The 26,105-nt window shown below is 46.6% G+C and overlaps 2 protein-coding genes across 2 annotated transcripts; one reads left to right on the top strand and one right to left on the bottom strand.

Annotated features, from left to right (window-relative positions):
• Positions 1-639: 639 nt before the first annotated feature.
• Positions 640-4,068, bottom strand: mmgt1 (membrane magnesium transporter 1). Its single transcript, XM_018743218.1, has 4 exons — positions 3,922-4,068; positions 2,001-2,053; positions 1,775-1,878; positions 640-1,501 (listed from the first exon to the last, which is right to left on the bottom strand). Exons 1-4 carry the CDS (start codon positions 4,061-4,063, stop codon positions 1,339-1,341), a joined length of 462 nt encoding a protein of 153 aa, XP_018598734.1. The 5' UTR covers positions 4,064-4,068; the 3' UTR covers positions 640-1,338.
• Positions 4,069-4,390: 322 nt separating this feature from the next.
• Positions 4,391-21,754, top strand: LOC108928976 (sodium/hydrogen exchanger 6-like). The gene is made up of 16 exons (XM_018743217.2): positions 4,391-4,789; positions 6,519-6,718; positions 8,358-8,435; positions 8,565-8,641; positions 8,824-8,936; positions 9,986-10,091; positions 13,940-14,081; positions 14,558-14,663; positions 15,394-15,482; positions 16,155-16,268; positions 16,575-16,686; positions 16,863-17,016; positions 17,235-17,265; positions 17,366-17,448; positions 19,360-19,465; positions 19,630-21,754. Exons 1-16 carry the CDS (start codon positions 4,501-4,503, stop codon positions 19,930-19,932), a joined length of 2,103 nt encoding a protein of 700 aa, XP_018598733.2. The 5' UTR covers positions 4,391-4,500; the 3' UTR covers positions 19,933-21,754.
• The last annotated feature ends 4,351 nt before the right edge of the window (positions 21,755-26,105 follow it).

Genomic DNA, 26,105 nt, shown 5'->3' with positions numbered 1-26,105 from the left:
TGCAGACATGAACATTGTCACAAGACTGTGTGACACGGTTGCTATAACCTGCACTTGTTCACATTAATACCCAGATCTTCAGAGCATCAGAAAAGCAATAAGGTTCCAGGTGACATTTTTACCACAAAATGTTTAACATTAATTTGATGGTTTGCTGATAGTTAATGAGAACCATTGTCAGTACACAGGAGCTGCTGGGCTAAGTGAGGTCTGGTTTACTTGCCTACATCGTGCATTACATCATCCACAACTCTTCTTGTCTTTGGTGAAAGATGTATACTACTTTGTAATGTTCATATGTTATGAAAGATTATTTTTGGACAGTATTCTTACCAAAGCAAACAAATATTTTAAAGAAAACATTGTATAAACTTTTTGTAAACATGTTTTTTTAAACAAAACAAAAATTAAAATAAACTTGATGTCTGAGTGAGTGAAATTGTGTTTCTGTCCAAATGAAGTTTGGAAACGTGGCAGACATTTTTGCTGCTTCAAAATTTGTGTAGTTTTCACTTTGAGCATGTACACGTTAATTCTGTAAGACCAAATTTGACACTCAGCTCTGTTATGAAAAAAAATTTGTAAAAAAAAAAAAGAGCAAAATCAAAGTTAAGTTGCAATTAGAACAAATTCTGCATGTACAGTCAATATTCAAAGTTTATTTAGTTAATTCTAATTTTTTTACACAAAATGAAAGTATACTTATCTGCCCTAATGTACCATGTTCTCCCTTGGTTCAGTGTTCACAATGTATTTTAACAAGCTCACGTTTCAAAAACCTATTTCATATAGTCTCAGCCTATTACAGTGCATTATGTAACTTCAGTCGACCATGTATCAAACTCCAGTTGAATATATAAATACAACCTCTGAAAATCAAAGCCAGTGTACAATCCATAAGCTGCAATCTTACATTGGATTTATGTACAGTATGCAGGGAGAAAAGTTAGCAACAGCAGCACTAAATCTAGATTTGATGACAAGGCATTGAAATCAGATAATCAGTGCAAGAAATGGCTGCAAACAAATATCAACTGCTTCAAACAAATACGGATGGGGAGCTGGGGTCCTTATTTCAGAGAAACCGCATTTATTTACAAGCGAATGACCCCTGGAGACACAGGGAATGGCACAGTCCAAAGTTACATGATGGAATATGATATGAAAGTAATACATCGTACAGACAGGAAGGATCAAATGGTGGGGTAAAGAAAGACCTGCAGTCTTTCGCAAGCGTCACAGAACTCTTGTTTTTTTTGTACTGAAGAGAAGTTCTTCATAACTATATGTGGGAGGAAAAAGTAAAAATGAAGAGAGAGAGAGAGAGGAAGGTGAGCATCAGTGATGTACAGGCTCCAACTTGCGGAGTCGCAGGGGGTTACCCTGCAGGGCCTGTGGGCTGGGGATGGAGGAGGCTGCCTGGTCAGGGGAGCGGAACAGCACCCGGCCTCGGTGATTGAACAGATAGAAGGAAGGGTGGTTCCTCAGAGTGTCAAACGTCCTAGGCAGCAACGCAGCGGAAGAAAAAGGCAAAAAATGGACATGAGGGATGTGGTGAGCAAGTGTTTGCGAATACACAGCCCGAGCTGCCTGGTAATGGCAATATTTAGTCAAAATCTCACCAGCTAGCCGGGTCTTACTTGACAACTACAATTTCCACAAATACACCATGTCAAGCCATGAATCATGCTGCAAAAGAGCCTTTATTGTTGGATGAAATCTTTATGTGGATTTCTACAGAAACACGTTTCAAATACAGAAAATAAAAGCTTACTTGTTTTTCAGTTCTGCCGAAGCATCCATGTCTTTGAACTCTCCAGCAATATGGACTATACCATAGCAGGTCACTATAAATGCTAATAAAGTCTGCAAGACTATCTGTAAAAGAAGGTGAGGACATTTTTCCAGAACTGCTGCATACGGGGACAATGAAGTACATGTAAGACAAAAACATTTATAAATAAACGTTTTATTGATGTATATTTTAAAAAAAATCTCACATCTACTGGTAGCGTCTCATTTTCCTTCTCTGTGAGTCGCATGTAAGATCGATCTGTAACACAAAACATCAGAATTAGATTCATTTTTCGTTCAACGCAGCTATGCAAAGAATTCTGAAGGTAAATGAAGGCTGGTGGAGGATTTCATCTTCTACAAAGATCATGTCTGCCCGTCAAACTAAGAATGCTTGATTACTATTTGACTGCCAACTAAGAATATGTAATGGTATGTATTTAAAACTTAAGGGTGAATAAAACATGAATATATCCAAAGACAGAAGCATCAATAGTGAGTGAGTATCAATAGGGAGAGGGATCCTGTGCATTCTAAGCAAGAATTTATAATCTGGCAGACGCTTTTCTCTGAGGCAACGTACATCTCAGAGAAAAATACGATCCATTATCCTGAAGGTATCTGTACACAGCTGAGGTTATGAAATACACCATCAACCTAGTTAAAATGGACAAAAAACATGCTCCTGCCACTGCAATACAAACACAATTCAATTCAATTCAATTTTTATAGAGCGCTCGTCTCCCGCAGTGACACGGAGCACTTTAACACAGGCATGTTTAAGCACAGGCACAAATTGTCAATGTCAGCAAGGCCCTGTGCTTCGGAGGAATCAAAAACAAATATTTCCATGAGGAATTTCTAAATCGCGCCGGTTTTTGAGGAGATGCAATCTAGAATTAAACCCTCTCCACAGGGAGGGCCAAAGTTGTTAGCAACACCAAATACTAATTAAGCAATTTCCCATTTCTCAAACGAAAGAATGATGATAACTTGTGCAATGTCAATCAGACCGCTACAGTCACACCCTTCAGGTTTGATCTTGAACAAAGGTATGCCCGTGAGCAGCTCTTTGGTGTGACCATGTATACACCTGCAATTGTCAAGAGCACAGAGACGCTAACCTCTTCGAATTAAAGTTCCGCAGCCTTCTGCGGACACACCGCTGCACCCAAAAACACATGACCTAGGTGTCACGAACACTCTTCATAACAAAAGGACAATTACAAAAGTGGCCAGCAAGTGGCAGAGTGGTTAAAACAATGTATTTGCAGCCTGCGAATTGCCGATTCGTGTGCGTCGTAACACCTGATCACGGTACTTACGCTAAATTGCGCCGGTAAAAATTCACAGCAGCTCAAATGGTTCATCCACCAACTGTCCACCTAAAATCTGCACTAAAAGCATCAGCTAAGCAGCCAGTTCATGGTAACAAAATATGGACATGCATAATGAAAGAAGCAAGCCAATAACGTTCAATAAAATAATGTTATGGAGAAGAAAAAAAGGGTTCAAAGGTAAATCGGACATCTTTGGCATTAATCAGGAAGCAAAATGTATGATGGACTGGACAAGGCCAGGACCACTGACTGATGGAGGTTTGCGATGACAGCAACGCTTCCTAAGGTCAGCATGTCCAGCGCGAGGCTGGAAAACGGCGCCCTGTGACGTCATCGACAACTACGCAGTGACGTCACTTGGATCAGAAACAGATTTTCCTCGAGATGTACAGCGGGACGAAAGTAACATTTCCTTCGTGTGTACAAATTAGTTTTTTTCCCCTAACATAAATCAAAGGAAAGAAATCGTGAGGCACGCGCGGCAGTGAGTTAGAAGAGGAGGCACAGCCGGCGAACAGCGCGACAACAGATTCACAGCCAACAGCGGTTATTTTCACGAGGAAAATCATAGCTCAACGAAAAGTTAATGCTATATAAGCTACAACTAGCACGCTGTCTGGCAGCATCGCTGCGAAGGCCCAACACGCTGACTGAGGCTGCTGAGTGATCAGTGAATCTGACTGTCCTGAATGAAGAAGACCGACTGAGTCTCATGATTCAGCAGCACACACGCAACGCGCATTTTGTTGTCTTATTTGCCTTAATTAGATCATCGCGTTTTACTCACGCTGCGCCGCCGAAAAAGCTGCGTGTGCCAAAGCGAACAAACCCACTCCTACCAGACCCTTCCACAGAGACGACGCCATGTTTGTCTCGTAAAGCGCAGCAACAATGCGTTCACATTTCTCGACGCCGTGGAAAGTCGTCATTGATATTGAGCGCACGTCCCGACGCACTTTGATGACGTAGTTCGCAACCGCATCAGGCTCTCCAGTAGAGCTCAGCAGGAAAAGAGCTTTTTTTTTTTTTTTTGATAAGACAGATCATTGTTTTGTTACATTACGTCCACGTACCAACGGTTGTAATCACAACGTCTTTATTCCTGTGTATTTCTCCGTGGCTGAGAAGCAAAAACAATAGTGTCAGAATTAAATATACAGAGAGAACACAGTTCCAGAACGCGCGGCAATTTCCCATCGCGCAACGCGACCTCGAGAGCCGCCCCTCCCCTTCTCGCGAGCTATGGGCGGAGTCAGTTAGCTTCAAACAGGAACAGCTGCTTGTTCTGCCGGAGGAGAGTCGAGCCACAGCGACAGATACAGCTCGCTCCAGGGCCGTCCTTCCCCGCCCCCCTTTCGTAAACAACATGATGTCCAGGGCGAGAAGCACCGCGACTCGGCGGCTCGACAAGGCGCTGCCGCTGTTGTTGCCTCTCCTGGGCCTGTTGCTGTGTGCGAGCGGCCGGAGCCGAGCGGAGGACGGCGGGATGATGGACGACATCGTGACGGAGAAGCAGGCGGAGGAGAGCCACCGGCAGGACAGCGCCAATCTCCTGGTGTTCATCGCTCTGCTCACCCTCACCATCCTCACAATCTGGCTCTTCAAGCACCGGCGTTTCCGCTTCCTGCACGAGACCGGGCTGGCCATGATCTACGGTGAGGGGAGGGGTGAAGGGGGGGGTCGCGCGGTGGCCCCGTGATCATCATGATGTGTCTGAAATTATTCACCGGTGACTTAACACTGCTAGATACGCTACTTACACTGGGTCATTCATCCATACATCAGTGGAACACACTCTCTCTGTCATTCACACACTATGGGGGAACCTGAACAGTATGTCTTTTGACTGTGGGAGGAAACCAGAGCACCCAAAGACTTACACTGCTAGATACACTGGGTCACTCATCCATACATCGGTGGAACACACACACACACTCTCTCACTGTGTCACTCACACACTGTGGAGGAACCATAACAGCATGTCTTTGGAGTGTGGGAGGAAACCAGAGCACCTGCAGGAAACCCACGCAGACAGGGAGAACGTGGAAATTCCGCACACACTGAGCCGGGATCGACCCCACATCTTCTTGCACCACCCAGGCGCTGTGAGACAGCGGTGCTATACACAGTGCCACCCCGAAAGTTCACTGTAATTATGCCTGTTTACACTGATTTAGTGTTGGGCACCTTTTCACAGGCTTATCTGCAGCGTGACTGACAACGTTCGCTCAAGACGCTTTTCAGTTGTTTTCAACGGACAGCTTTGTGCTGATGTTGGCAGAGGCCATTCCTCTGTGCCGAAGGCGCTGGGAACTTTCCCTACGTTGGTAGTAATGCAAACGGCAAACCAGCTTCTCGGAAAACGGTGCTTAACAGGTACCGCGAAATACACGACTGCGCGTTTCCCACCTACGAGGTGCGTCTGTAGCTCTGTCGTGGAATTTGGATCGAATGGACACACAGCGTGAAAGATCAAGGCCTTCACTCCTTCCAAGTATCTATACCAGCAGCAGGTTGGGAGGCAACTCTAAAGAGAAGCTCCCCGAACAATGCATCTCTTCTCTCACACACATTGTCTAAAACCGCTTGTTCCAAGCAGGGTCGCGGCAGGGGGGGGTGTGCAGTGGCGCAGCGGGTTTGACCGGGTCCTGCTCTCCGGTGGGTCTAGGCTTCGAGTCCCGCTTGGGGTGCCTCGTGACAGACTGGCATCCCGTCCTGGGTGTGTCCCCTCCCCCTCCGGCCTCGCGCCCTGCGTTGCCGGGTTGGGCCCCCGCTCACCGCCACCGCATATAGCTATATATGTTATATTATATGTAATTGTGTTATTGTTCTATTATATATGGAATTGTTTTATACATATTTGTGTGTGTTATGGTGTAAGGGAGGGGATATGAATATTCAGAAGTGGGAAAACTACCAAAACAGCACCGGTGACGGGTGCTTAGTGAGTACAAAGGGCGAGTGCTGAGACGGTTTCTACGAGAACTTGCAGGTAGCACGGAGATATGAAGAGCACGGGGCTCCACGGGACAGCAGCACCCTTGGCTAGATGACGGCCGTCCCACGTCGTTCACGACGCGATTCCGTCGGAAAAAAGACGAAACATCTGCTTCTTCGTTAATTTTTCTCTCGCAGCTCGTTCACCCGAAACTGTACTTAGTGGTTCTTTTCCAAGGCTGAACTCAAGAACAAACGTTTTAGTGTTTTGTATGTTAATTTTGCTAAAGGCAGCCAGGCATGTAATATGTTGCACTTTAATGGAACAGTGAAGTAAGCGTGGCCTCTGAGCTACCTTGGCTGTGGAGGTAGTGCTGTAAACGGAGTAGTCTGTGTGCAGTGAAGTGATGTGATTGATCAACAATCTGTCTCCTCTTCCCCCCCCAGGTCTGTTAGTGGGTGTGGTGCTTCGCTACGGGATCCACGTGCCCCGGGATATCAACAACATGACGCTGAGCTGCCTTGTGAATGCCAGCCCGGCCACGCTCTTGGTGAACGTCAGTGGCAAGTTCTATGAGTACACACTGAAGGGCGAGATCAGTGCCAATGAGATCAGTGAGGTACAGGACAACGAGATGCTTAGGAAGGTAATGGAATTCACTGGTGTTCAAACCAGATATAGATATATATATATATATATTTTTTTTTAAGCATCTGCTTAGTGTCACAGTAAAGCCTGACCTGTTAGTTTATGTGCCTGGTCCTTGTGTCAGTATGGACACGCAGTGGCTCCTAATGTGGGAATACAAGTAAGTTTGGAGGTCTGTTCGTAATTATTTTGTTTCTGTCACAAAGTCGCGATTAAATCTTAAAAATATACACGTCAGTTTATTTGCGAGTGTGTACAGCCGTCGAGAAATACGCATGGGGTATAATATCTTGTCCCGTGTATCTTGAATGCGAAAATCTTGGATGTAGCTATAACAAATTAAAAAACAAAAATACTCTTTAAAACTTTTTAATAGCTTTTGAAATTGCTGAAAATTAAAACAGTAGTCTGTTCTATTTATAGCCTATTATTGACTGATTTATGTGCAACATTCCTCATCTTTTTGCCACTTTCAGCTTTGTCCATTTTGGTCTCTATGGAAACAGGACAACTTGATTGTGCTGTTAGATAAACAAACACTCAAAGACCCAACAACAGCTGGAAGCAAGTTGGATCAAGTCTGTCCCACAATTCTGTTCTGTTTGAGTCCTCTTTACTGCCATTTGTCAACTGGGCAAATAAATCCAAGTTGTTTCTGTGGGATATGTGGTTGGCTCACATTGAAGTTTGACCACATGCGTTCGGAAAGGCGCACCCCCGACAGCCTGACTCGGTAAAGCCCTGTGTTCTGAGGGACGTCCGTCTCCAGTAGTGGTCGAACTCCAGGTCAAATCTGACATCTCCCTGGTTAAATTATTCGTGGAGCTGCAGACACTGCTCATAACTCCATCCTTTAGCACACACAGCTCTTTTTCTAGTCAATATCGAACACAAAATATACAATAATCAAAATAAATCTGCTGTATAACCGAGACACTCCAGTTCTTATTTTAATGACAGTTGTTACAAATGGGACATGAACTTGACACACGTACATTGTCTGAAGCCGCTTTTCCCAAGTGGGGTTGCGGCGAGCTAGAGCCTAACCCAGCAACAGGGGGCACAAGGCTGGAGGGGGAGGGGACACGCCCAGGACGGGACACGAGTCCATCACAAGGCATCCCAACCGGGACTCGAACCCCAGACCCGCCGGAGAGCAGACCTTGGCCAAACCCGCTGTGCGGCTGCAGCCCCACCACGAACTTTCGCAAAGTAATAAAATGTGCACTTTGCATGTTGTAGGCAGTGTTTGCTGGTTCTTCGAGAATTCATATTCTTTTCGTCAAAACTGTAGCTGTCAGGCAGTCTTCACATCTAAATTCAGCCTTAATTTAATAAGTGCCAGGCCAGGTGTCAAAACCGTCACTTCCACCAACCAGTTCCCAGTTCACGTTTTGAAACCTAACTTCTCTCATTTATATCTCTGCATATGCTGTAGTGTATAATAACAACACTTTGTGTCATTAAAATTAAGGAAACAAATATGTTACAGGAAATTGTGTATCAAACTGACCCAGATGTAACTGACATTATAATATGTTGTTAATTATTATTCAAAATGCTGAGATGTTATAATAATGGTTTAAGACTGACTTTTTTGTTTTTTTTTTTTTTTTTTTTTTTTGTCTTTTTTCCAGGTGACTTTTGATCCAGAAGTGTTTTTTAATATTCTGCTCCCACCAATCATCTTTCATGCAGGCTACAGTCTGAAAAGGGTGAGGGTGAAAGTCCTGCAAAATTTTCATAATCAGAGGTTTTCTTAATTGTCATAAATAGGAGAACGGTACTCTTGGACAACATTTAAAATGCTGCTCTAGTTAATGTGTTTTCATGTTGGTTTTCAGAGACACTTCTTCAGGAACTTGGGCTCCATCCTAGCGTACGCCTTCATGGGGACCGTCATCTCTTGTTTTGTCATTGGGTGAGAATTTAAATGCGCTTGGAAATCTGTGCAGGACAGTTTTTTTGCGGAAAATATGGTGGAAATCACGGTGTTCAAGTGGATCATAATCATAAACACGGCCATGTTCTGATCTATGAATGCAGCAGCACTCTGGTTTGTGACTCTATGCTCCTGCGCTTCCCTTCACACCAATCCTACAGCATGATAATGTATGGCTGTGTGATGCTGATGAAGGAGGTGGGCCAGCTGGCTGGGGAATTCTTCTTCACCGACTGCCTGTTTTTTGGAGCCATTGTGTCGGCCACAGACCCAGGTAAATACCGCTTCACCTTTACCCGCAGTCCTCTTCTGTGTGGGAGGCCATGGTAAAGGCATCCAACACTCCTGCTTTGTGTATTTTAATTGCCTGCCCTCTTGTAAATAAAGTGCTGCTTAAGATTTCCACCCAAGTGCTTTGTTCACATGGACACACTGTACTTAACTTGAGTTAAGTACGATTTTCCAAGGAACAACTGGGGTGCCCCCTAGAACTTGGACCAGTAGGTTATGTACAGAGCACTAGTGGGTCACAACATTAGGTTTTTGTCAGCTTGTATAATATGTTTAATTTTATTTAAAATGGATACAGACACCCTTCTACTTGCGTAAATGTGACATACGTAAATCCGGATTCCGTAAAAAAAAAAATTCCCAGCATACGTATTTTACGCAAAACTTCTGAAATACCTTAAGCACAAGTCAGAGTAACCAGACAAGGCGGGAAGCTGCATCTCCCAAGTTCCTGCGTGTTTTGAGCTGCGAACACATCTCCTCTCTTTAGTGTACTGCTTTTTTCCCATATTTTTTTTTTACCCCTTTTCATTATTCACAATGCCTGCTGGTAAACGTGCACTTGAAGGAGAACGAGAAGCATCTCGCAAGCGTACAGCAACCGATTTGATGATGAAATTGAAAATAATAAGGAAGTATGAACGTGGACAAAGATTCTTGTCTATAGCGCGGAAACCGGGTTTAGCCGTATCGACTGTGAATACGATAGAGAAGGATGCTGCACGTTTAAAGGAGCATGTGAAAGGAACAGCTAGTATGAAAACAACAACAGTAATATGACAGACATCTAATATGTCTGACATTTACTAGAGAATTGTATTGTGTAGTGTTTTATACCCATTTGTGCAACAAATGCCTAGGGTAGGGTAGCCTTTGTTGAAGGGCGGGGGGAGGAGGGGTAATTTAACTTAGGTAAGGGGTTAAAGGTCGGCCTGTTTGCGTAAGTCGGGGGTGTCTGTATAACACTGAGTAACCGAGTGCAATGAACAATAATATCTAACCTGCCCCCTCCTGTGTACTTCCCTCCTGCAGTGACAGTTCTGGCCATCTTTAATGAGCTCCAGGTGGATGCAGATCTGTACGCCTTGCTGTTTGGGGAGAGTGTGTTGAATGACGCTGTGGCCATTGTGCTGTCTTCGTAAGTATGTTTTGCTCCAGTCTGGATTGGATTTTCTGTTTATTGGCATCACAGAACCACGTAACCAACAGGTTTGCACTCCTACGGTACAGTACAGTGAAATGCGTGAGTGCCTTCGCTGGAGGCTAGTTTTGTTCCCAAGGCCGGTTAACAAGTTTGAGCAGGAGATGAGCCCTGCCAGGTCTTACCAGGTCTTACCAGCTCTTCTGCTGCAGTTCCCAGGGATGTAGGATACTTGCGAGTTGCATTTCTTTCATGCTTCCGTCCACATGTCCCAGGTGTACTGACGCTTTTCACTGGTACTGTACGTTCCCTCTCTAATTTTGCATTCGCTTCTGCCGACCAGTGACTAACCACTAACAGCATTGTTGTTAAAGCCCTAATCATTTGTCCCCCCCGTCTGGCCGGATGCTTGCTTTCAGAATGCTAATTTATTTCGGGAAGCAGAGTGGGCGGGCTCGCCACGGCCCCGCGCGGGCACCAGAGTCGGCGGATGGCACGGTGGAGACACGGGGTTCTTCCCCCGACCGGTGTGCTCCTCTTATAGTGTTTGGCCCTCAACTTGACGTGTGACCTCACCTGCATGCTTAGCGCATGCACAGCTAATTACCAGCGATCCAAACTGATTCTTGTCCTTTATAGCTCTAGCTTGTAAATATAACTCTTTTTTGGGTTTGGATTCGTATCTGTTCTGCTCTTGAAAGGTTTTTAATGTGAAATTCAAGTTGAAAGTGGCTGTGAAGACCTCGTGATCGCTGGAGTCCTCGGTGCATATCGGGCACCGCTGGAACGCTTGCACTCCATCAGTTTTTTTTTTTTTTTTTTTTTTTTTTTACAGAAAAATGTGAACTGGATATGGGAGGGTTTGAAGGATGATGGAGGCAAAGGCAGGTCCTTCCTCAGGCTTTCTGCCTTTCTAGGATGGGGCTGCGCTATGTGAAGCAGAGTGCTGGTAATTTGCTGCTGGGGTTTGAGGTGTGACTGTCTTAGGTGCCCTGTAGGAGCCCTCCACTTTTTTTCCTCGCTCTACGTTCCCTTCTCTAGTTGTAATAATAATATAGTGCCTTCGAAAGCAGTTTCCCGTAGCACTGCACAGCGAAGACCCAGCTGAAAGGTTTTTTTTTTTTTTTTTTTTTTTTTTAAAGTATTTTTTTGTAGGATTTCTGTGAAGTTGTACAAACCCACCCCAAAACATGTGGTGTCACGCAAAAGCATAGAATGACATCTGTAAGATGTATCAGGACTAGGTGCTATAACAGTTTGGGAGATAAACTCTGAAATATGGCCTCTAGAGTGGACAAAAATGAATCAGAGTCTCAGGAGGCTGAACGGAGATACAGCTGCCGCCCTTTTCGTATCAGTCACAGCAGCAGCGATAAAGCTGGATATGTTGCCGTGGTGTATCGCTTCAATATGGTTTCAGGCTTGCACAGTTTTTATTTTCACTTTGATATTGATCAGGAACAATTGGCAGCTACAAGAGTAGTTTTCTTGTGTTAAACAATTCAGGCTTTGTGTGCCATGCGTGCTGTTTTTCTTCCATTTTTATGTTTTGGTGCGAAGCTCATTAGCTGTATCTTGATCGGACGGAGAGAGGAAGTCTGCTGACTGCAGATAAAAGGCCTTGAATAGATGCGAGTTGAGCAGTGGCTTTCCTGGGTAAAGCCCGTAAGATAACGTGGAAATATTCCTGCCCTGACGTATCTCCCGCAATCCTGCTTCCGCTGCCTCGACTCCTTATTATGCACTCGCGGGTCATGGGCGGACCGCTTATTTCACGTGCTGCGGCCTTCTTTCCGAACGCATGTTATGGAATAAGAGTTCGTTGAGATTTCAGCGAAGCGGGGTATTTAATTTCTCACCCCAGCGTGGGCGAACCGAGATGCGTGACATGATGCGAGACTTGTCCTCCAAGGTGCTTTGCTTAAGTAGCTTCTGCTTTCCTTTCCTCTCTGATTTTGTTTGAGATTTTCCTTTAGAATTTCTGATTTGAAGTTTCTAGCTGAGTAGTTTTAATACAGGCTTCCCTCGTACAATAAAGGATTCTCTCTTTTTTTTTTTTTTTTAAAGAATTAGGACTTGCGGCAAATGTAATTTGTACTCTAAAAATTGCATGCTGAGCTATGAAGCCATAAAAAAAAGACCTTTAAGGAGCAACAGAATCTGTTCATTGTTGTCCAGTGCGCAATGTCAGCAGTCTGGAGTCTCCTGGAAGCATCGGGCCTGAGGCCTGCCTGCAGGGTGCATGCTGGACAGGGTGCCAGTACATCGCAGTCACACACACTCAAGAACTGAATCGTACACGCTCTGCAGACAGTTTAGAGGCACCAGTTGACCTGAAACACATGTCTTTGGACTGTGGGAGGAAACCTGAGCACCCCTGAGGAAACCCATGTGAACAACAGAGATCGTGCAAACTCCACACACTGAGTCAGATTCAAACCTATGTCTGAGCTCACAGCCCAGGAGGTACAAAATGAATGCTGAGATGGTAAGATGAATGATGAGCGAGAAAGGAGCACGAATATGTGTTACGTACAAGCATACAGGATTTAAAGGTGTCCGGAGTTTTCATATTCTGCATGTGGTTTTGAATTTGATTTTCTCTTTGTTTAGAAGATAAGACAGGAATTTTGTATGTTTTATGGCTCAGGAACATATTTATCTTTCCCCATTTAAATGAATGGCAGTCATGAGATCCTTTTATGACGGTTGGCTTTACGAGCCGGATTTTCCGTGAACGACCTGCGAGTGAAGCCTGTATATTGCAGTACGAGTGTCTTGCGTACAAAGCTTGGTAGCTCTGAGAGTTAATGTGACAACATACAGTAATCTACTTACACTGATCTTCTTCGCATGTCAGAGTTTATTTTTTCAGGTTATGCCGGTAAGAGTTTGTATAATTTGTGCGTTAAAAGATTTTGATGTCAAAAATGTGTCCTGTGAGGCGGTAGATTGCTGTCGTTGTCATTTTAACTCAACTTCAGTTCTGCAACACTTATATTGTGTTCGTTCTTGTACTTTGTACCGTTATTCAGTGCATAAAGGTCGTCTTTTGTAGGTGGGACTCCCAGGTTTCTCGGCCCAAATCCTGGTTTGAATTCACTTTGTATCGCTCAGTAGCTGGGGAACAGAAACTGGTGTGTTTCCTCTGGAGTTCAGAATTGCCTTGTTGTTGCGTACAGTTCCAGTCAAAAGTTTGAGGACATGTGAAACTGCATATTTGCGGCGTGGATGTGTTAAAATGTGAAATGTCTGGGTCGCACTGCTGAGTACTTGGAGGATGTGGAGGGGGGTTAGTGCAAGAGTTGTGCTAGTGTGGGGGAAGCAGCGTCCTAGTGTGGGGTGACTTTGTTGGTCACAGGGTTGGGGATCTTTACCAAGTCTATGGCAATCTCGACCAGCGTGGCGGTCAGCATACCTCATAGGTACGCCATCAAGTTCTTAAGCAAGATAGCAACCTGAAGCACATTGTGCAAGAACTATCTGGTGAAAAGGGAGAGTGAAGATCAACTCAGATCAGTGACCTGGATGTAAAACTTTGTCGCTTAGGAAAGAGACTAGTTTCCGGAAAGCGTACTCAAACTTTTGACTGGTACCGCACAAGCGGCTTTATCAACCTGTCGGCAGCTTCGGCTGCAGGAACCCCCACGGGTTGCCGTTTCTGAAAGCTTAACAATGGGGGACAAATTGGTACTGAGCACACTGGGATGTTGATTTACACGAAAGTGCTGAAAGGTTAAGAGGCAGATTCCTATCCTGTGGTGTATCCATGTGGTTTGACTGAAGGTGTGGAGCAGTGCGACACGCAGCGTCTTAATTTTGTTACGTTTTTGTGCTGCATCCAGGTCCATCGTGGCCTACCAGCCAGCAGGGGACAACAGCCACACGTTTGAGGCTACAGCAATGCTCAAGTCCTTCGGCGTGTTCCTGGGGGTGTTCAGCGGCTCCTTTGCACTTGGCGTGGCGACGGGCATCGTCACTGCCTTGATATCCTCCGATGCTCTGGCCTTCTGCTTTCCTGCAGACAGACAAATGATACTTTCATCTCGGGGTCTATTTCCTCTTTTCTTGGTTGCGTTACAATGACGTGCGTTATCTTTTTCTATTTGCTTTGACGAGTTTTACACGTGTTGGTGCTCGGTCACTTAATGTCTCATGGTGGATGCTTGTAACCCCTGGGATCTGACAGGTCAAACCCTGTACAGGTGAATGGATCGCTACAGTGAAATATCCACTATTTATTAAAGCTAAAGATAAATGATGCAATAATAATAATAGTAATGATAAAAAGACGTAAGGTAGCGGTGTGTGAAAGTGCTGCGTCCTCAAGTTGGCGAAGCAGGTAGGGCAGCGGAGGGAACCCCCTGGAAACCAGGTACCGTGTCCTTCCTGGGACTGCGGGGAGGTTTTCTGCCTGTCTGTCTTTCCCCATTGTTTTCCCTTGACTCTTTACTGATCTTCACGTCACCAAGTTTACCAAACTGCGGGACTTCCCGTTGCTGGAAACGGCGCTCTTCTTCCTCATGTCCTGGAGCACCTTCCTGCTGGCCGAGGCATGTGGCTTCACAGGTACGCAAGCTTTCTGGGTGGATGAGGCGGCCTGCGACGTGTCTGCTCCGCAGTCGTGCGGGAGCTGTTTTAGCTGCTCCTCACCTTTCACCCACCCGTAGACGGTTTTGTTGAAATACTGTATGTACTCTATTACAGTGTAGTATCCGAGATGTACGTCGCTTTGGACAAAAGCATCTGCTAAATGAATAAATGTAAATGTATCTGGGCTTTCTTTTACCAGCTGCTGGTAAAAGGGAAAAAGAGCCGGTCTCCTGGCTCCGTTGTGGTGGAACGACCTCCCCCTTTTCACTCAGAACTGCTGAATCTCTGCCCACGTTTAAAAAGGGCCGTAAAACTCACCTCTTCCGGACTCGCTTCGCCCGTCATCTCTTAAGTTCATGCACCATAACTTTAAGATGATGCCCAGATAAACCTTTACACGGCCACTCCTGTCATGTGACGTAAATGTTTATATAGAGCTCAAAAAAAAAAAAAATTCTTTCGAGGAAAGTGATCAGGAATCATGGATATTTGGATAAAGTTTTATGCAACTCCTCGTGTGATGAACATTGGTTTATATGGTGCAGAGAAACAAACTGTACTTAAGAATCACACGTCTGCCTCTCTGTCTCTCTTCCCGCTAATGTGATGAACACGTTGTATTTTCTATGAGATGTACGTCGCTTTGGAGAAAAGCGTCTGCTAAAGGAGTACATGTAAATGTGTGCGTGTTGCTTTGTGCCTGTAGGTGTGGTGGCCGTGCTCTTCTGCGGGATCACCCAGGCCCACTACACCTACAACAACCTGTCTCCTGAGTCCCAGGACAGGACCAAGCAGGTAATGGCAGCTGCGCTGCATGAGCGGACACAGCACAGGAGGTGCATGTTTTCTTGTGCTTCAGATGGTCCTGTATAACATATATAACTTTATATATCAGTAAACCTATGATGATCATTGCTACTTGTCATATTTCTTCAGTCCCATAATTTTACCTGAGGGATAGCAGGTGGAATAGTGGTCACAGCAGCTGTCTTTGGATTCAGAGCTTGAGGAGATATGATCTGAACCTACCTGTTTATCCCTCTGCATAAATTGTTATAAATGGGTAGATGTAGGTAGTTCAAGGTTGTAAGTTGCTTTGGAGGGAAGCATGAACTTAAGAAGCAGCTTGAAAGGAGAGCTGGTGGTGTAGCGGTTAGAGCTACTGCCTTTGGCCCCAAAGGTTGCAGGTTCGAATTTCATCTTCAGCTGTAGTACTATGGAACAAGGTACTTACCTTAAATTGTCCCAGCAAAATTACCTAGCTGTGCAAATGGATAAATAACTGCAGGTATATTAACATCGTAAGTCACTTTGGAGGAAAGCATCAGCTAAATTAATAAATGTTATACCGTTCCTTTGTTATGTAAATCGTGCCGTCTTGTGTTTTATACCGTGTTTTATACACAGATTTATACTCTGTCCTAATGCAGTTTTATGCATGAATGTTTTTTTGATCTGTTTTTGCAGCTGTTTGAGCTGCTTAATTTCCTGGCAGAAAACTTCATCTTCTCCTACATGGGTCTGACGCTCTTCTCATTCCAGTACCACGTCTTCAATCCCATGTTCATCATCGGGGCATTTGTATCCTGGATATTTCTTTAGTCGCCTTTCCTATGTGTACCCTCTCTCACTATTTGCAGGGAATATCAGAGAATGCCAGGCAACGTTCCTCACTTTATCTCTACACTCAGATACAGCTCTGTGGGACATTTGTGATGCAGTGTGGAATTTTTAGCTGCCCCATCAAGGAAGTTAGACCGCGGTATGCTTGAAACGCCAAAATATGCTTGTACAGTTGACTAAACGGAGCAAGTGGAGCAGAGCCGTGCCTACGGGCGCGCGGTGGTTCTAACGCTTTACTTGACCTCTCCTTGACTGCTGTCACAGCTGGCTGTTTTCCTGGGCAGGGCAGCTAACATATACCCGCTGTCCTTGCTGCTCAACTTTGGCCGCAGGAACAAGATTGGCTCCAACTTTCAGCACGTCATGATGTTTTCAGGTAGTTGGGTCCAGACGGGACGTTACTGCTATTGTCATTCTACACGAAAATCTTTTATCGTTATCAACTCTTGAAAACGTTGGGGCCAACTTCTCTTGGGGTCCTGTTATATCAGAAGAGGGCCTTCTCGGAAGAGAGGTTTGGACGCCGTTTTGCCATCCCTTCCTCCTCCTCAGGGTTACGTGGAGCCATGACCTTTGCCCTCTCGATCCGGGACACCGCGACCTATGCACGGCAGATGATGTTCTCCACCACCCTGCTCATCGTCTTCTTCACCGTGTGGGTGTGCGGCGGCGGCACCACGCAGATGCTGTCCTGCATGCGCATTCGGTGAGTGGGTGGCGGAGGGGGACCCTGAACGTGTCTCCCGGTGTCGGAGGTCTCAAGTACCACCTCCCGTGCCCTGTCCTTCACATCACAAGTATCATATTCTCTTTACTTTTCGGTGAAAGATGCAGGCTGAAAGACTTCTTTCATTATTGTCTCTTCGTGTTACGTGTTCATAAGAGGAAGCGCTTTGTGAAACTGTGTCTTTTTTCTGCCAACAGTGTGGGTGTGGACTCGGACCAGGACAATTCAGTAAGTCGTGGTGTCTCATTTATTCCAATTCCTCACATCTGACAGTACAGCCTGTGTTCTATTCCTTGCACCTTGCTGACATCGCCGTCTCTTTGATCAGGTTAGCACTTTGGACGGCACGGAGCGGAGAACTAAACACGAGAGCGCTTGGCCTTTCAGACTGTGGTACAACTTTGACCACAAGTATCCTTGAGATACAAATGCATTTTGACTGTTCTTGACGTTTAATAACATTTAAAACTCAAGTTGGATGTTGGGGTGAATGTTATTTTGTCTTTGCAAGTTGCTCACGCATTCCACAGGGTGTCTTGGTGGCATGTGCTTCGTTTTTTTTCTTTTTTTTTTTTTTTTTTTACTCTTTGTTGATATAACAAAGACTTTTTTTATTTTTAAAGACAATACACTGTGTTCAAGGGGGTGCAGTGGTGCAGCGGGTTTGGCCTGTGCCTGCTCTCCGGTGGGTCTGGGGTTCCTGCTTGGGGTGCCTTGTGATGGACTGGCATCCCGTCCTGGTTGCGTCCCCTACCCATCCAGCCTTGCGCCCTGTGTTGCTGGGTTAGGCTCTGGTTCTCTGCGACCCTGCTTGGGACAAACAGTTTCAGACTGTGTGTGTGTGTGTGTGTGTGTGTGTGTGTGTGTGTGTGTACACTATGTTTTCATTACAAACATCCGAGTTACAAATTTTTAGAGGCAAGCATTTTTCAGTTTGTTTTCTTTACGTGTCTATTTTCAAAAATTTGTCATAAGGAATGTGACCTGCATTAACACACTCAGCTGTTTGCACACAAACAGAGTAGGAATGTGGGACCAGATTGATTTGTCACTTCCATTAAGTTTACCGCTTCTGACTGTTGTGTTTGTGAGCGCCCGTGATGAGTAATAAGATGTTGAACATTACACGTAAATTAGGTGACTCAGTAAAAACTCAGCACTGAATAGGATTGATTGTGGCGATGACTTTTTTCAGTCGTTTCACGGTAGATGTAATTTTAAAGTTTCGAGTTAATAAAAGTACTGTGACCGACTGGTGTCCCATGCACAGTACACCCATGTTTTTGGGTTAGGCTTTGGAACACCATGCCCCTGTTCAGAATGTGGGGTTGCTATGGGGAGTAGGACAGTTAGTAGCGTAGTGGTTAGTGCGGCTCCCTTTGGATCTAAAGGTCGCAGGTTCAATCCGCATCTCTGGCTGTAGTACCTTTGAGCAAGGTACTTATTCTAAGTTACTCACCTGTATAAATAGGTGAATAATTGTAACCTTAACACTAAGTTGCTTTGGAGAAAAACATCAGCGAAATAAATATTTTCAGTAAAAATTTGTAGTGGATTTTTAAAATCAGTTTAGCTTTACTTGAGGTTTTTACAGAATCGAGCCCAGGAGTAAACTGAGGGACTCCTGTATTATTATACTTTTTTGACTGTGAAGTTACGGTTGGATTTGCAAACAAATCAAGTTGTTGGGAACCCAGTAGTGTGTTTTCCTTGGCAACAGTTTTAATACCAGTGCTGCACAGGAGATGGCGCTCTTAATAAGAGCACTGTTGAATTTTACATTTGTTGGGGTAGCTGACACTTTTCTCCCAAAGCATTGGGGCATGGTGGCGCAGCAGGTTTGGCCAGGTTCTGCTCTCTGGGGTTCAAGTCCCACTTGGGGTGCCTGGCAATATCCCATCCTAGGTGTGTCCCCTCACCCTCCAGCCTTGCACCCTGTGTTACCAGGTTAGGCTCCAGTTCACCACAACCCTGTGTGGGACAAGCAGCTTAAGCCAGTGTGTTTTCTCCAAAGCAGCTTACAGCATTAAGGTTACAATTATTTACCCATTTATGCAGCTGGGTAATTTTACCAGAGCAATTTAGGGTAAGTATGTTGCTCGAGGGTACTACAGTTGGAGGTGGGGATCGAAGCTGCGATCTTTGGATCCAAAGGCAGTAGTTCTAACCACTACACTATCAGCTGTCCTGTAATTTTGCTGTTACAGTGAAGTTTGTATTTTTTGTTGGATTTCCTTTTAAATAAATAGCTAAGCATTAAAAGCAGCATCCCAGTAGCAAGCATTTGTATTCCCGTTGGACCTTTGACTCTAACCCCTTCAGTTACCTGAAGCCCATCCTGACACACAGCGGACCCCCTCTCACCGCCACTCTGCCCGCCTGCTGCGGTCCCTTGGCACGGTGCCTCACGAGCCCCCAGGCCTACGAGGTCAGTTTCCGCTTGCCGAGCGTAGGAACGCGCACCGGTTAACGCGTAGCTGATGCTGACTGGAAGTGATCGACCGCCGCCTCTGACTTGCGTGTAGCCATTTAGCCATTTAGCCATTTAGCCATCGCCTTTGGGTGAATCGCCCGGTACTTTGTTCGCCGCAGAACGAGGGGCAGCTGCGGGACGACGACTCGGACTTGATCCTGAACGACGGCGATATCAGCCTGACTTACGGCGACGTGACCGTGAGCGCCGACGCCTCGGGCGCCCGCGCCAGCAGGGGCCTCGGCCCGCTTTGCGGCGTGACCTCCGACGAGGCGCTGGACCGGGAGCTCGCCTTTGGGGAGCAGGAGCTCGTGATCCGGGGCACCAGGCTGGTGCTGCCCATGGACGACTCTGAGGGGCCCCTGGCCCCTGCCCTGCCGCCCCCCCCGTCCGGCCTGGACCTGCGGCGACACAGAGAGTGAGGACCGCTGCACGGCAAGCAGGAGGGAGAAGCACCTCTCTCTCTCTCTCTCTCTCTCTCTCTCTCTTCCCCCCTCATCATCAATCCTCATTCTGCTTTTTAAAAAACAAAACTCTTTCTTCAGCAAGTGTTTCTCTTCTTCCTCTCTACCTCACCTTACTCCTCCCTTCAAACATCTCTTATATTTATTTATGATTTCTCCCCCCCCCCCCCTTAATTTGAAGCATCTGCAATTTCTGTACATTTTGGGCTATAGTGCAGTCAGCGTGGCAGTCTTCCTAAAGCAACATCCGAACATTGGCAGGAGGTGTCTAGAAGTATGCATGTCTCCAAAAAAGTTGACGAAGAAGTGTAGCTGATGCTTTTCGTTAGTATAGCAAAGTGAGCAAAGTGTTTCTGTTTCCTAATATGGCATGCAAAGTAAAACGGGGCTCATTTTTCTACGAGACGTCCAAGGGGTCTTCGCTCGGAGCCTGTCCCACGTGCCGTCGTTGTCCTTGTCCACTGTGGGTGTTGCTGCACCGCTCTAGGTCTGCCTTCCCCCTGCGATCGTGTCGGCGGCGGTGGCGGCGGGTCGTTCCAGCGGCTCTGCATCACCGTAGGGTTTTCGACAAAGTGCCTAACGAAATGTGGTCCCTCCAGGTGAAAGATAGCAGTGTGTGTGTGTGTGTGTGTGTGTGTGTGTGTGTGTGTACCAGTATTAATCCAGTCTTTTTTCCAGGGGACTTGCGGATGGGGGTCTTCTAATGTCTTGCCCCATATGTCTCAGATTTCACATTGACCTTTGGCTGTGACTTGAGGTTTTCCACATTGCTCTGTAACCACATGTTCTGTATGGTAAAAGAGGTAGAGTCACCCTTTGTTAAAGAGGAGCTTCTACTGATGCACACAGATTTTCAGAAAACACGCACATTTAATTAGGCTTTGCTTTTATTTTTTGTTTTATTTTCAAATCCTGCGAAGCTAACGCTAACTGTGAATTTGAAGAAATTGTAAATTGCATGTTGTATCTGGACGCAAAAGACGTCGAAGCAAAAAAAGGCGGGATTTAGGTGCATTCTGACTCGCTGGAGGAATCTGGGATTCCGAACGGCGACGATGGGAGGTACTGACAGCTTCGTAGCACCGTGAAGCCAGGTTACAGTTGAAAGGCGTTATCCCTGATTTATTTCATTTTCATTGTGATACTTTTAGGATTATGATACTTCAATAAGCACAGAAGTTGAGAACTGAACATTGTTTTTCTTTTCCTCCCACTAACTGCAATTTTGCACTCGATTGGCGTCGATTTCTTTCAAGCGTCACTCTTCATTTGTGGCGTACCCCCTAATAGTTCTCATTGGTCCTCGACAGTCGACACCGTGCTTCTGCTCACGGCTTCAGCTGAACATTGATAAAAGATGTGCAGAGAGGCACGAGATCACAGGTATCCAAAGCAAAGTTGTCGAGGCTTCCCATTTGTAACTCATTTGACGCATCAAATTTTTAGACGGAAAGAACTGAGTTTGTAAGGTTCTGGCAATAGGCATTGGGGATGGTGGCAGCGGGCGGTGGCCTTACAACAAGCCCTTTGCTGACCCGCCGTTTTATTTACAGCTGCAGAGAGAGTCTAGAAGTGCTTCTCAAATTATCATTATTTATTTTTCTTTTTTTTTTCCCCACCAACTATTGTCAGCGCAAAGCTGATTTTCAGATTTTCTGGCGATGCTAGGGCAGCGCACGAGCAAAGCATGAGTGACGTCGAGGAGTTTGTCCTTGCACTAATTCTACTCCGTTTTTGTGTTGTCATTTTACGTAATTGTAGTAAATGAAGTGTGTCGGGACCTTTGCTTTGAGTCCTGGGCAACAGCATTAAGAGTCTGCTCTAGAAACGGGAAGCGCGGAGGCCGTGATGAGCGAGCACGGCGGTGTAAGATCCAATAAGCATCGCTGCCTTTCCGTTAAAGACGACGTCATGCGTCGGCAGAGCGTCTGCGTGTTCCAAACCCGGCAGGCCGAGCGAACAATCGCACCGCAGAACCGCTGCGTGGAGCAGGAAGCCCCGAGCGGACGCCGCCCTGGTAACGCAGCGTTGTTGTGGAAGGAAGCCAGTTTAATCGCTCGTCCTGAGAGCCGGACACGGCCGTCCGCGCCGAGGAAGGCGACCGATCGCGATGGAACCGACATCGTTATCTCCTGCTATGCAGGAACTCATTGTATTCTTCCTTTTTTTTTTTTTAAACGACATGCTTCTGTGCAAGTAGTCCCTTTTCTAGTTTTTTCTTTCCGCGACGGCGACTGAATGAGTAAGAATGTATTTAAGATACGAAAAGATCTGCGTTTCATTTGAGAGATCGTTCGTTTTCTGTTTTTTTTTTTTTTTTGTTCGTTACCGCTTCGAGCTGAACGGTCATACGATTGTCTCCCGAAGCTGCTGCGGAGCGCTGCCTCGGACGCCCCCAATTACGAGCCGGGGACTTGAGACGCGACTGAGTCAAAGAAACCTTATTTGAAGGACCGAGAAGTGAGAGAGACGCGGGCCTTGTTGCCGCTGGCGCGGTCGGAATCCCGCTTATCTGTACTGTGGTGCCATGACTCGGGTCAAAGGTGAGCTCTGCTCTGTGCCAGACCCTCCCCGTGGCCTGACCGATTTGGTTCCCCTGCGATACGCGGACGGCCTGCGTCCTCCGGTTAGCCGTTGGTGTGGTCTGCTAGCGTCGCCGGACTGACTAAGTGTTTAAACGCTGCCGCTCCTCTTGGCCGCCTTCGCGGTGGCCGTAACTAGAGGCCCTCGAGGCTCGGGCTGCGTGTCGGGCCCAGAGGTAATGGCGTGCATCGCTTTCGCACGTTCTCCGTGGACTTTTTTATGTGTATTCAGTTAGCGATGATCACCGTTTCATCATGTCAATCAGGCAGCAGCTTCACATCTGCAAAGGTCAATGTCTCATTGATCATGTTTTTTTTTTTCTTTTTTCAACGAAATGTAATTATGGTAAGCCATACGTGTTTTGGCTTGCACTTTTAGAAATAACGAAAAAGAGACTGGGTTTGTGTCGTGTTGGAAAATGTACTAATGTGTGTGTTGGTGTTTTTACAATGTGGTCTCCAGGCTGAAGGTCTGTGCTGTGTGTACTTTCAGTGTTGCAGTTACTCTGTTTACACCACTGTATATATCCTCCTCGCCTGTCCATGTGCGTGGAATGATCAATAAAAGGAGACCGTGCATTTAATTAAATATTTGCTCTTTTTTCTTCTTTCCAACAAACCCACAGCTTCCAACCCAAGTGCTGGCAGCTGGCAACTTGTACAGCTTTCGCTTCGCTTCGCTTCGTCTCAGGTTCTGCCTTTTGCCAAAGACTTGCCCAGGTTCCCGTGCAAGTGCGACGGCACGTTCGCAGGGGCTGCGAGATCCGCGAACCGCTTCGCTCGATTGAGTACGTTGCTGCTTGATGAGGGTTCGACGGAAGCCCGAACGCTCTGCCGATTGCCTGGACGAGGGCTGGCAGTCGCGATAGAAAGGTATTCGAAGGATGATCGGAATTTCCTTCTTTATGTGTCCTCTTGGAAAACACTGACTTTCCAGGGGAATGTGGTTGGAGAGCAGAACATTTCCATTAATCAACGGCTTCCAGCGACCGGCGTTTAAAGGGAGAGCCTCCATCATCTCATGTGCGCTTGGAAAACGCTCGGGAACCGCCAACCGTGGCTTCCGCTCGTGAGCGGCGCTTTGGCCCGACGGCTCGTGTTCCCCGGGAGGAAGAACATGCCATCCAGAGCCAAACGTGGCCCCTTCGCCCATCTCCTTCCCAGACTCCCGCCCTCTCTTCTTCAGAAGGCACTTCATCACTCATCCTGACACATCGGTATGCGTTATTATAGCCAGAGCTTTTCTAATCATTTCATTCTCTTCCAGACTCTGGGGAGGAGAATTCATGCACTGGCAAATAAGTGTGTTTTCAGTGACGGAGAAATTGATGTCGGTTTCCACTTATTCTCTTGTAGTAAGTTATCCCCTCGAGATGGAAAGCAGCTTCCCCTTCCGCGGAGGCCAAGGTGCAATTTTTCACATGCGTTGCCGATTACTCAGGCCCGTCCCATGAAAGTGTCAGGTAACGCGCTTCTGCTCCTAATATGGTCACAAATCTCCACAGGAATGCGTGTTCGGTGGAATAACTGAATGGAAGACGTGTTAAGGGCACTTTTTAAGGGCGGCGTCAAATCAAATGTCTCCCTTCTCCAAGCACCGCCTGCCCCCCTTGGCTGTTTCTTCTCCTTCTACATCATGGAAATGGTGAAAGAACGTCCCGTAACTATAATGTTGGTCTCATCGTGAAGTCAGCTTTTCAGACTCTCGGGTCCATCTGGAAGCCAGCGGTGGACGCTGGATGTAAGGAGATGCTCCGCTGCTCCACACCTGCCGTGCAGGAGCTCATTCGAGGATGTTTGAGTAACGCAGGAGAACGTCCTGGTCTCCTGCCCATTTTTTTGCCGTGACAATCCATCCGTTATCAGTAACTGCTTGTCCAGAGCAGGTTCACGGTGGTCCGGAGCCTATCCTACATCTTGGTTAGATAGGGTACACCCTGGATGGGGTGCCGTGACATCGCAGGGCGGTAACATACATTGAGTCATCAATTCACTTGAAATGTCTGCCTTTCTGACTAAGAGCAAAGCAGAGAGCCTGGAGGAAACCCACGCAAACGGGGGAGAGCCCGACTCCAGTTCGCAGATGGACGGCGAGGGGCTTAGCCGTGACAAGCCACTAATAAATCACGGGGAAAGTCATTCAGACCAAAGGAAATTTATTTGCGCAAACAAGAAAACGCAGGAATAAGATCGCAGTAATGCAAACAGAATGTGACAGCGGGGTGAAAAAAATAGACTTAGCGAAGGATCTCCCCTGAAAACAAAATACGGGCTAAAAACAGCAGATGATGGAAGTGACTGTGGAAATTACATCAGCAGTTCATAAATGATAAACAGGCAAATAAGACTATGATGAACAGATGATAATAATAGCTCTGTCTAAGGGGGGAGGTGGGGGGGGCACGGTGGGTTTGGCCGGGTCCCGCTCTCTGATGGGTCTGGGGTTCGAGTCCTGCTTGGAGTGCCTTGCAATGGACTGGCGTCCCGTCCTGGGTGTGTCCCCTCCCCCTCCGGCCTTACACCCTGTGTTGCCGGGTTAGGCTCCAGTTCGCTGTGACCCCGCTTGGAGACACACACTGGCTGAAGCCACTTGTCCTAACAGATGTCATGGCATATATTTATTCATTTTTGAAACACCTCTCTCCACAGTCCTTGTGGTATTCATTTACATTTATTCGTTCAACTGATGCTTTTCTCCAAAGTGACTTACAGCTATTTCCCTTTTATACAGCTGGGTAATTTAGTGTAGCGTTAAGTACCTTCCTCAAGGGTACTACAGCTTAAGTATATATCTGCAGCATTCCTCTTATTATCGTACATCAATATTGTTGTTGGAGGAACTCGGTGTTATTTAATTGCTGGGAAGCACACACACACACACACACACACACACACACCAGCGTCTGAAACCGCTTGTTCCACACGGGGTTGCGGGGAGCCGGAGCCTAACCCGGCAACACAGGGCGTAAGGCCGGAGGGGGAGGGGACGCACCCAGGATGGGACGCCAGTCCATCGCAAGGCACCCCAAGCGGGACTCGAACCCCAGACTCTCCAGGGAGCAGGACCCGACCAAGCAGGCCGCAGCAGTCATGAATTGACATTTAGAGCCAGTTTGCCGTTTGTACCCCTCGGTGTTGGAGGTCAGTCTTCGTCTGGCATGCGAGCATCCCTCCCCCCCCAACCAGCCTACCAGCCGTCTTCCCTCGAGGGAGATCTGCTCGCACAGCAGTCCCAGCGGGGCTCTTCTCGGGCCAGACGCCTATAAACAGTCTGTTCGCAAACACCTCTAATGGGGAGGAATGGGATACATCCAAACTGCAGAATTTTACAGGCAGGCATGCGGTTCAAGTTGCACACGCAGATGGAGGACACACACGCAAACTAATACCTTTACTATATTCCCAAGGAAATGGGTTTACCCTCCACTTCTGCGAGTGTCGCAGGGCTTCGGTCTCATACCGGGGGACTCGTTCTGGGGGCTGGGGGTGTTTTACTGAGCATAATCATGCAAAGCTGTGCCTCCTAGTAAGGACTGCCGTGCCTCTCAC

Source organism: Scleropages formosus, chromosome 14 (assembly GCF_900964775.1).
Source record: "Scleropages formosus chromosome 14, fSclFor1.1, whole genome shotgun sequence".
In the NCBI taxonomy this organism is placed as follows: Eukaryota; Metazoa; Chordata; class Actinopteri; order Osteoglossiformes; family Osteoglossidae; genus Scleropages; species Scleropages formosus.
Note: the sequence above shows the minus strand (reverse complement) of the source record. Positions and strands in the feature narration are given on the sequence as shown.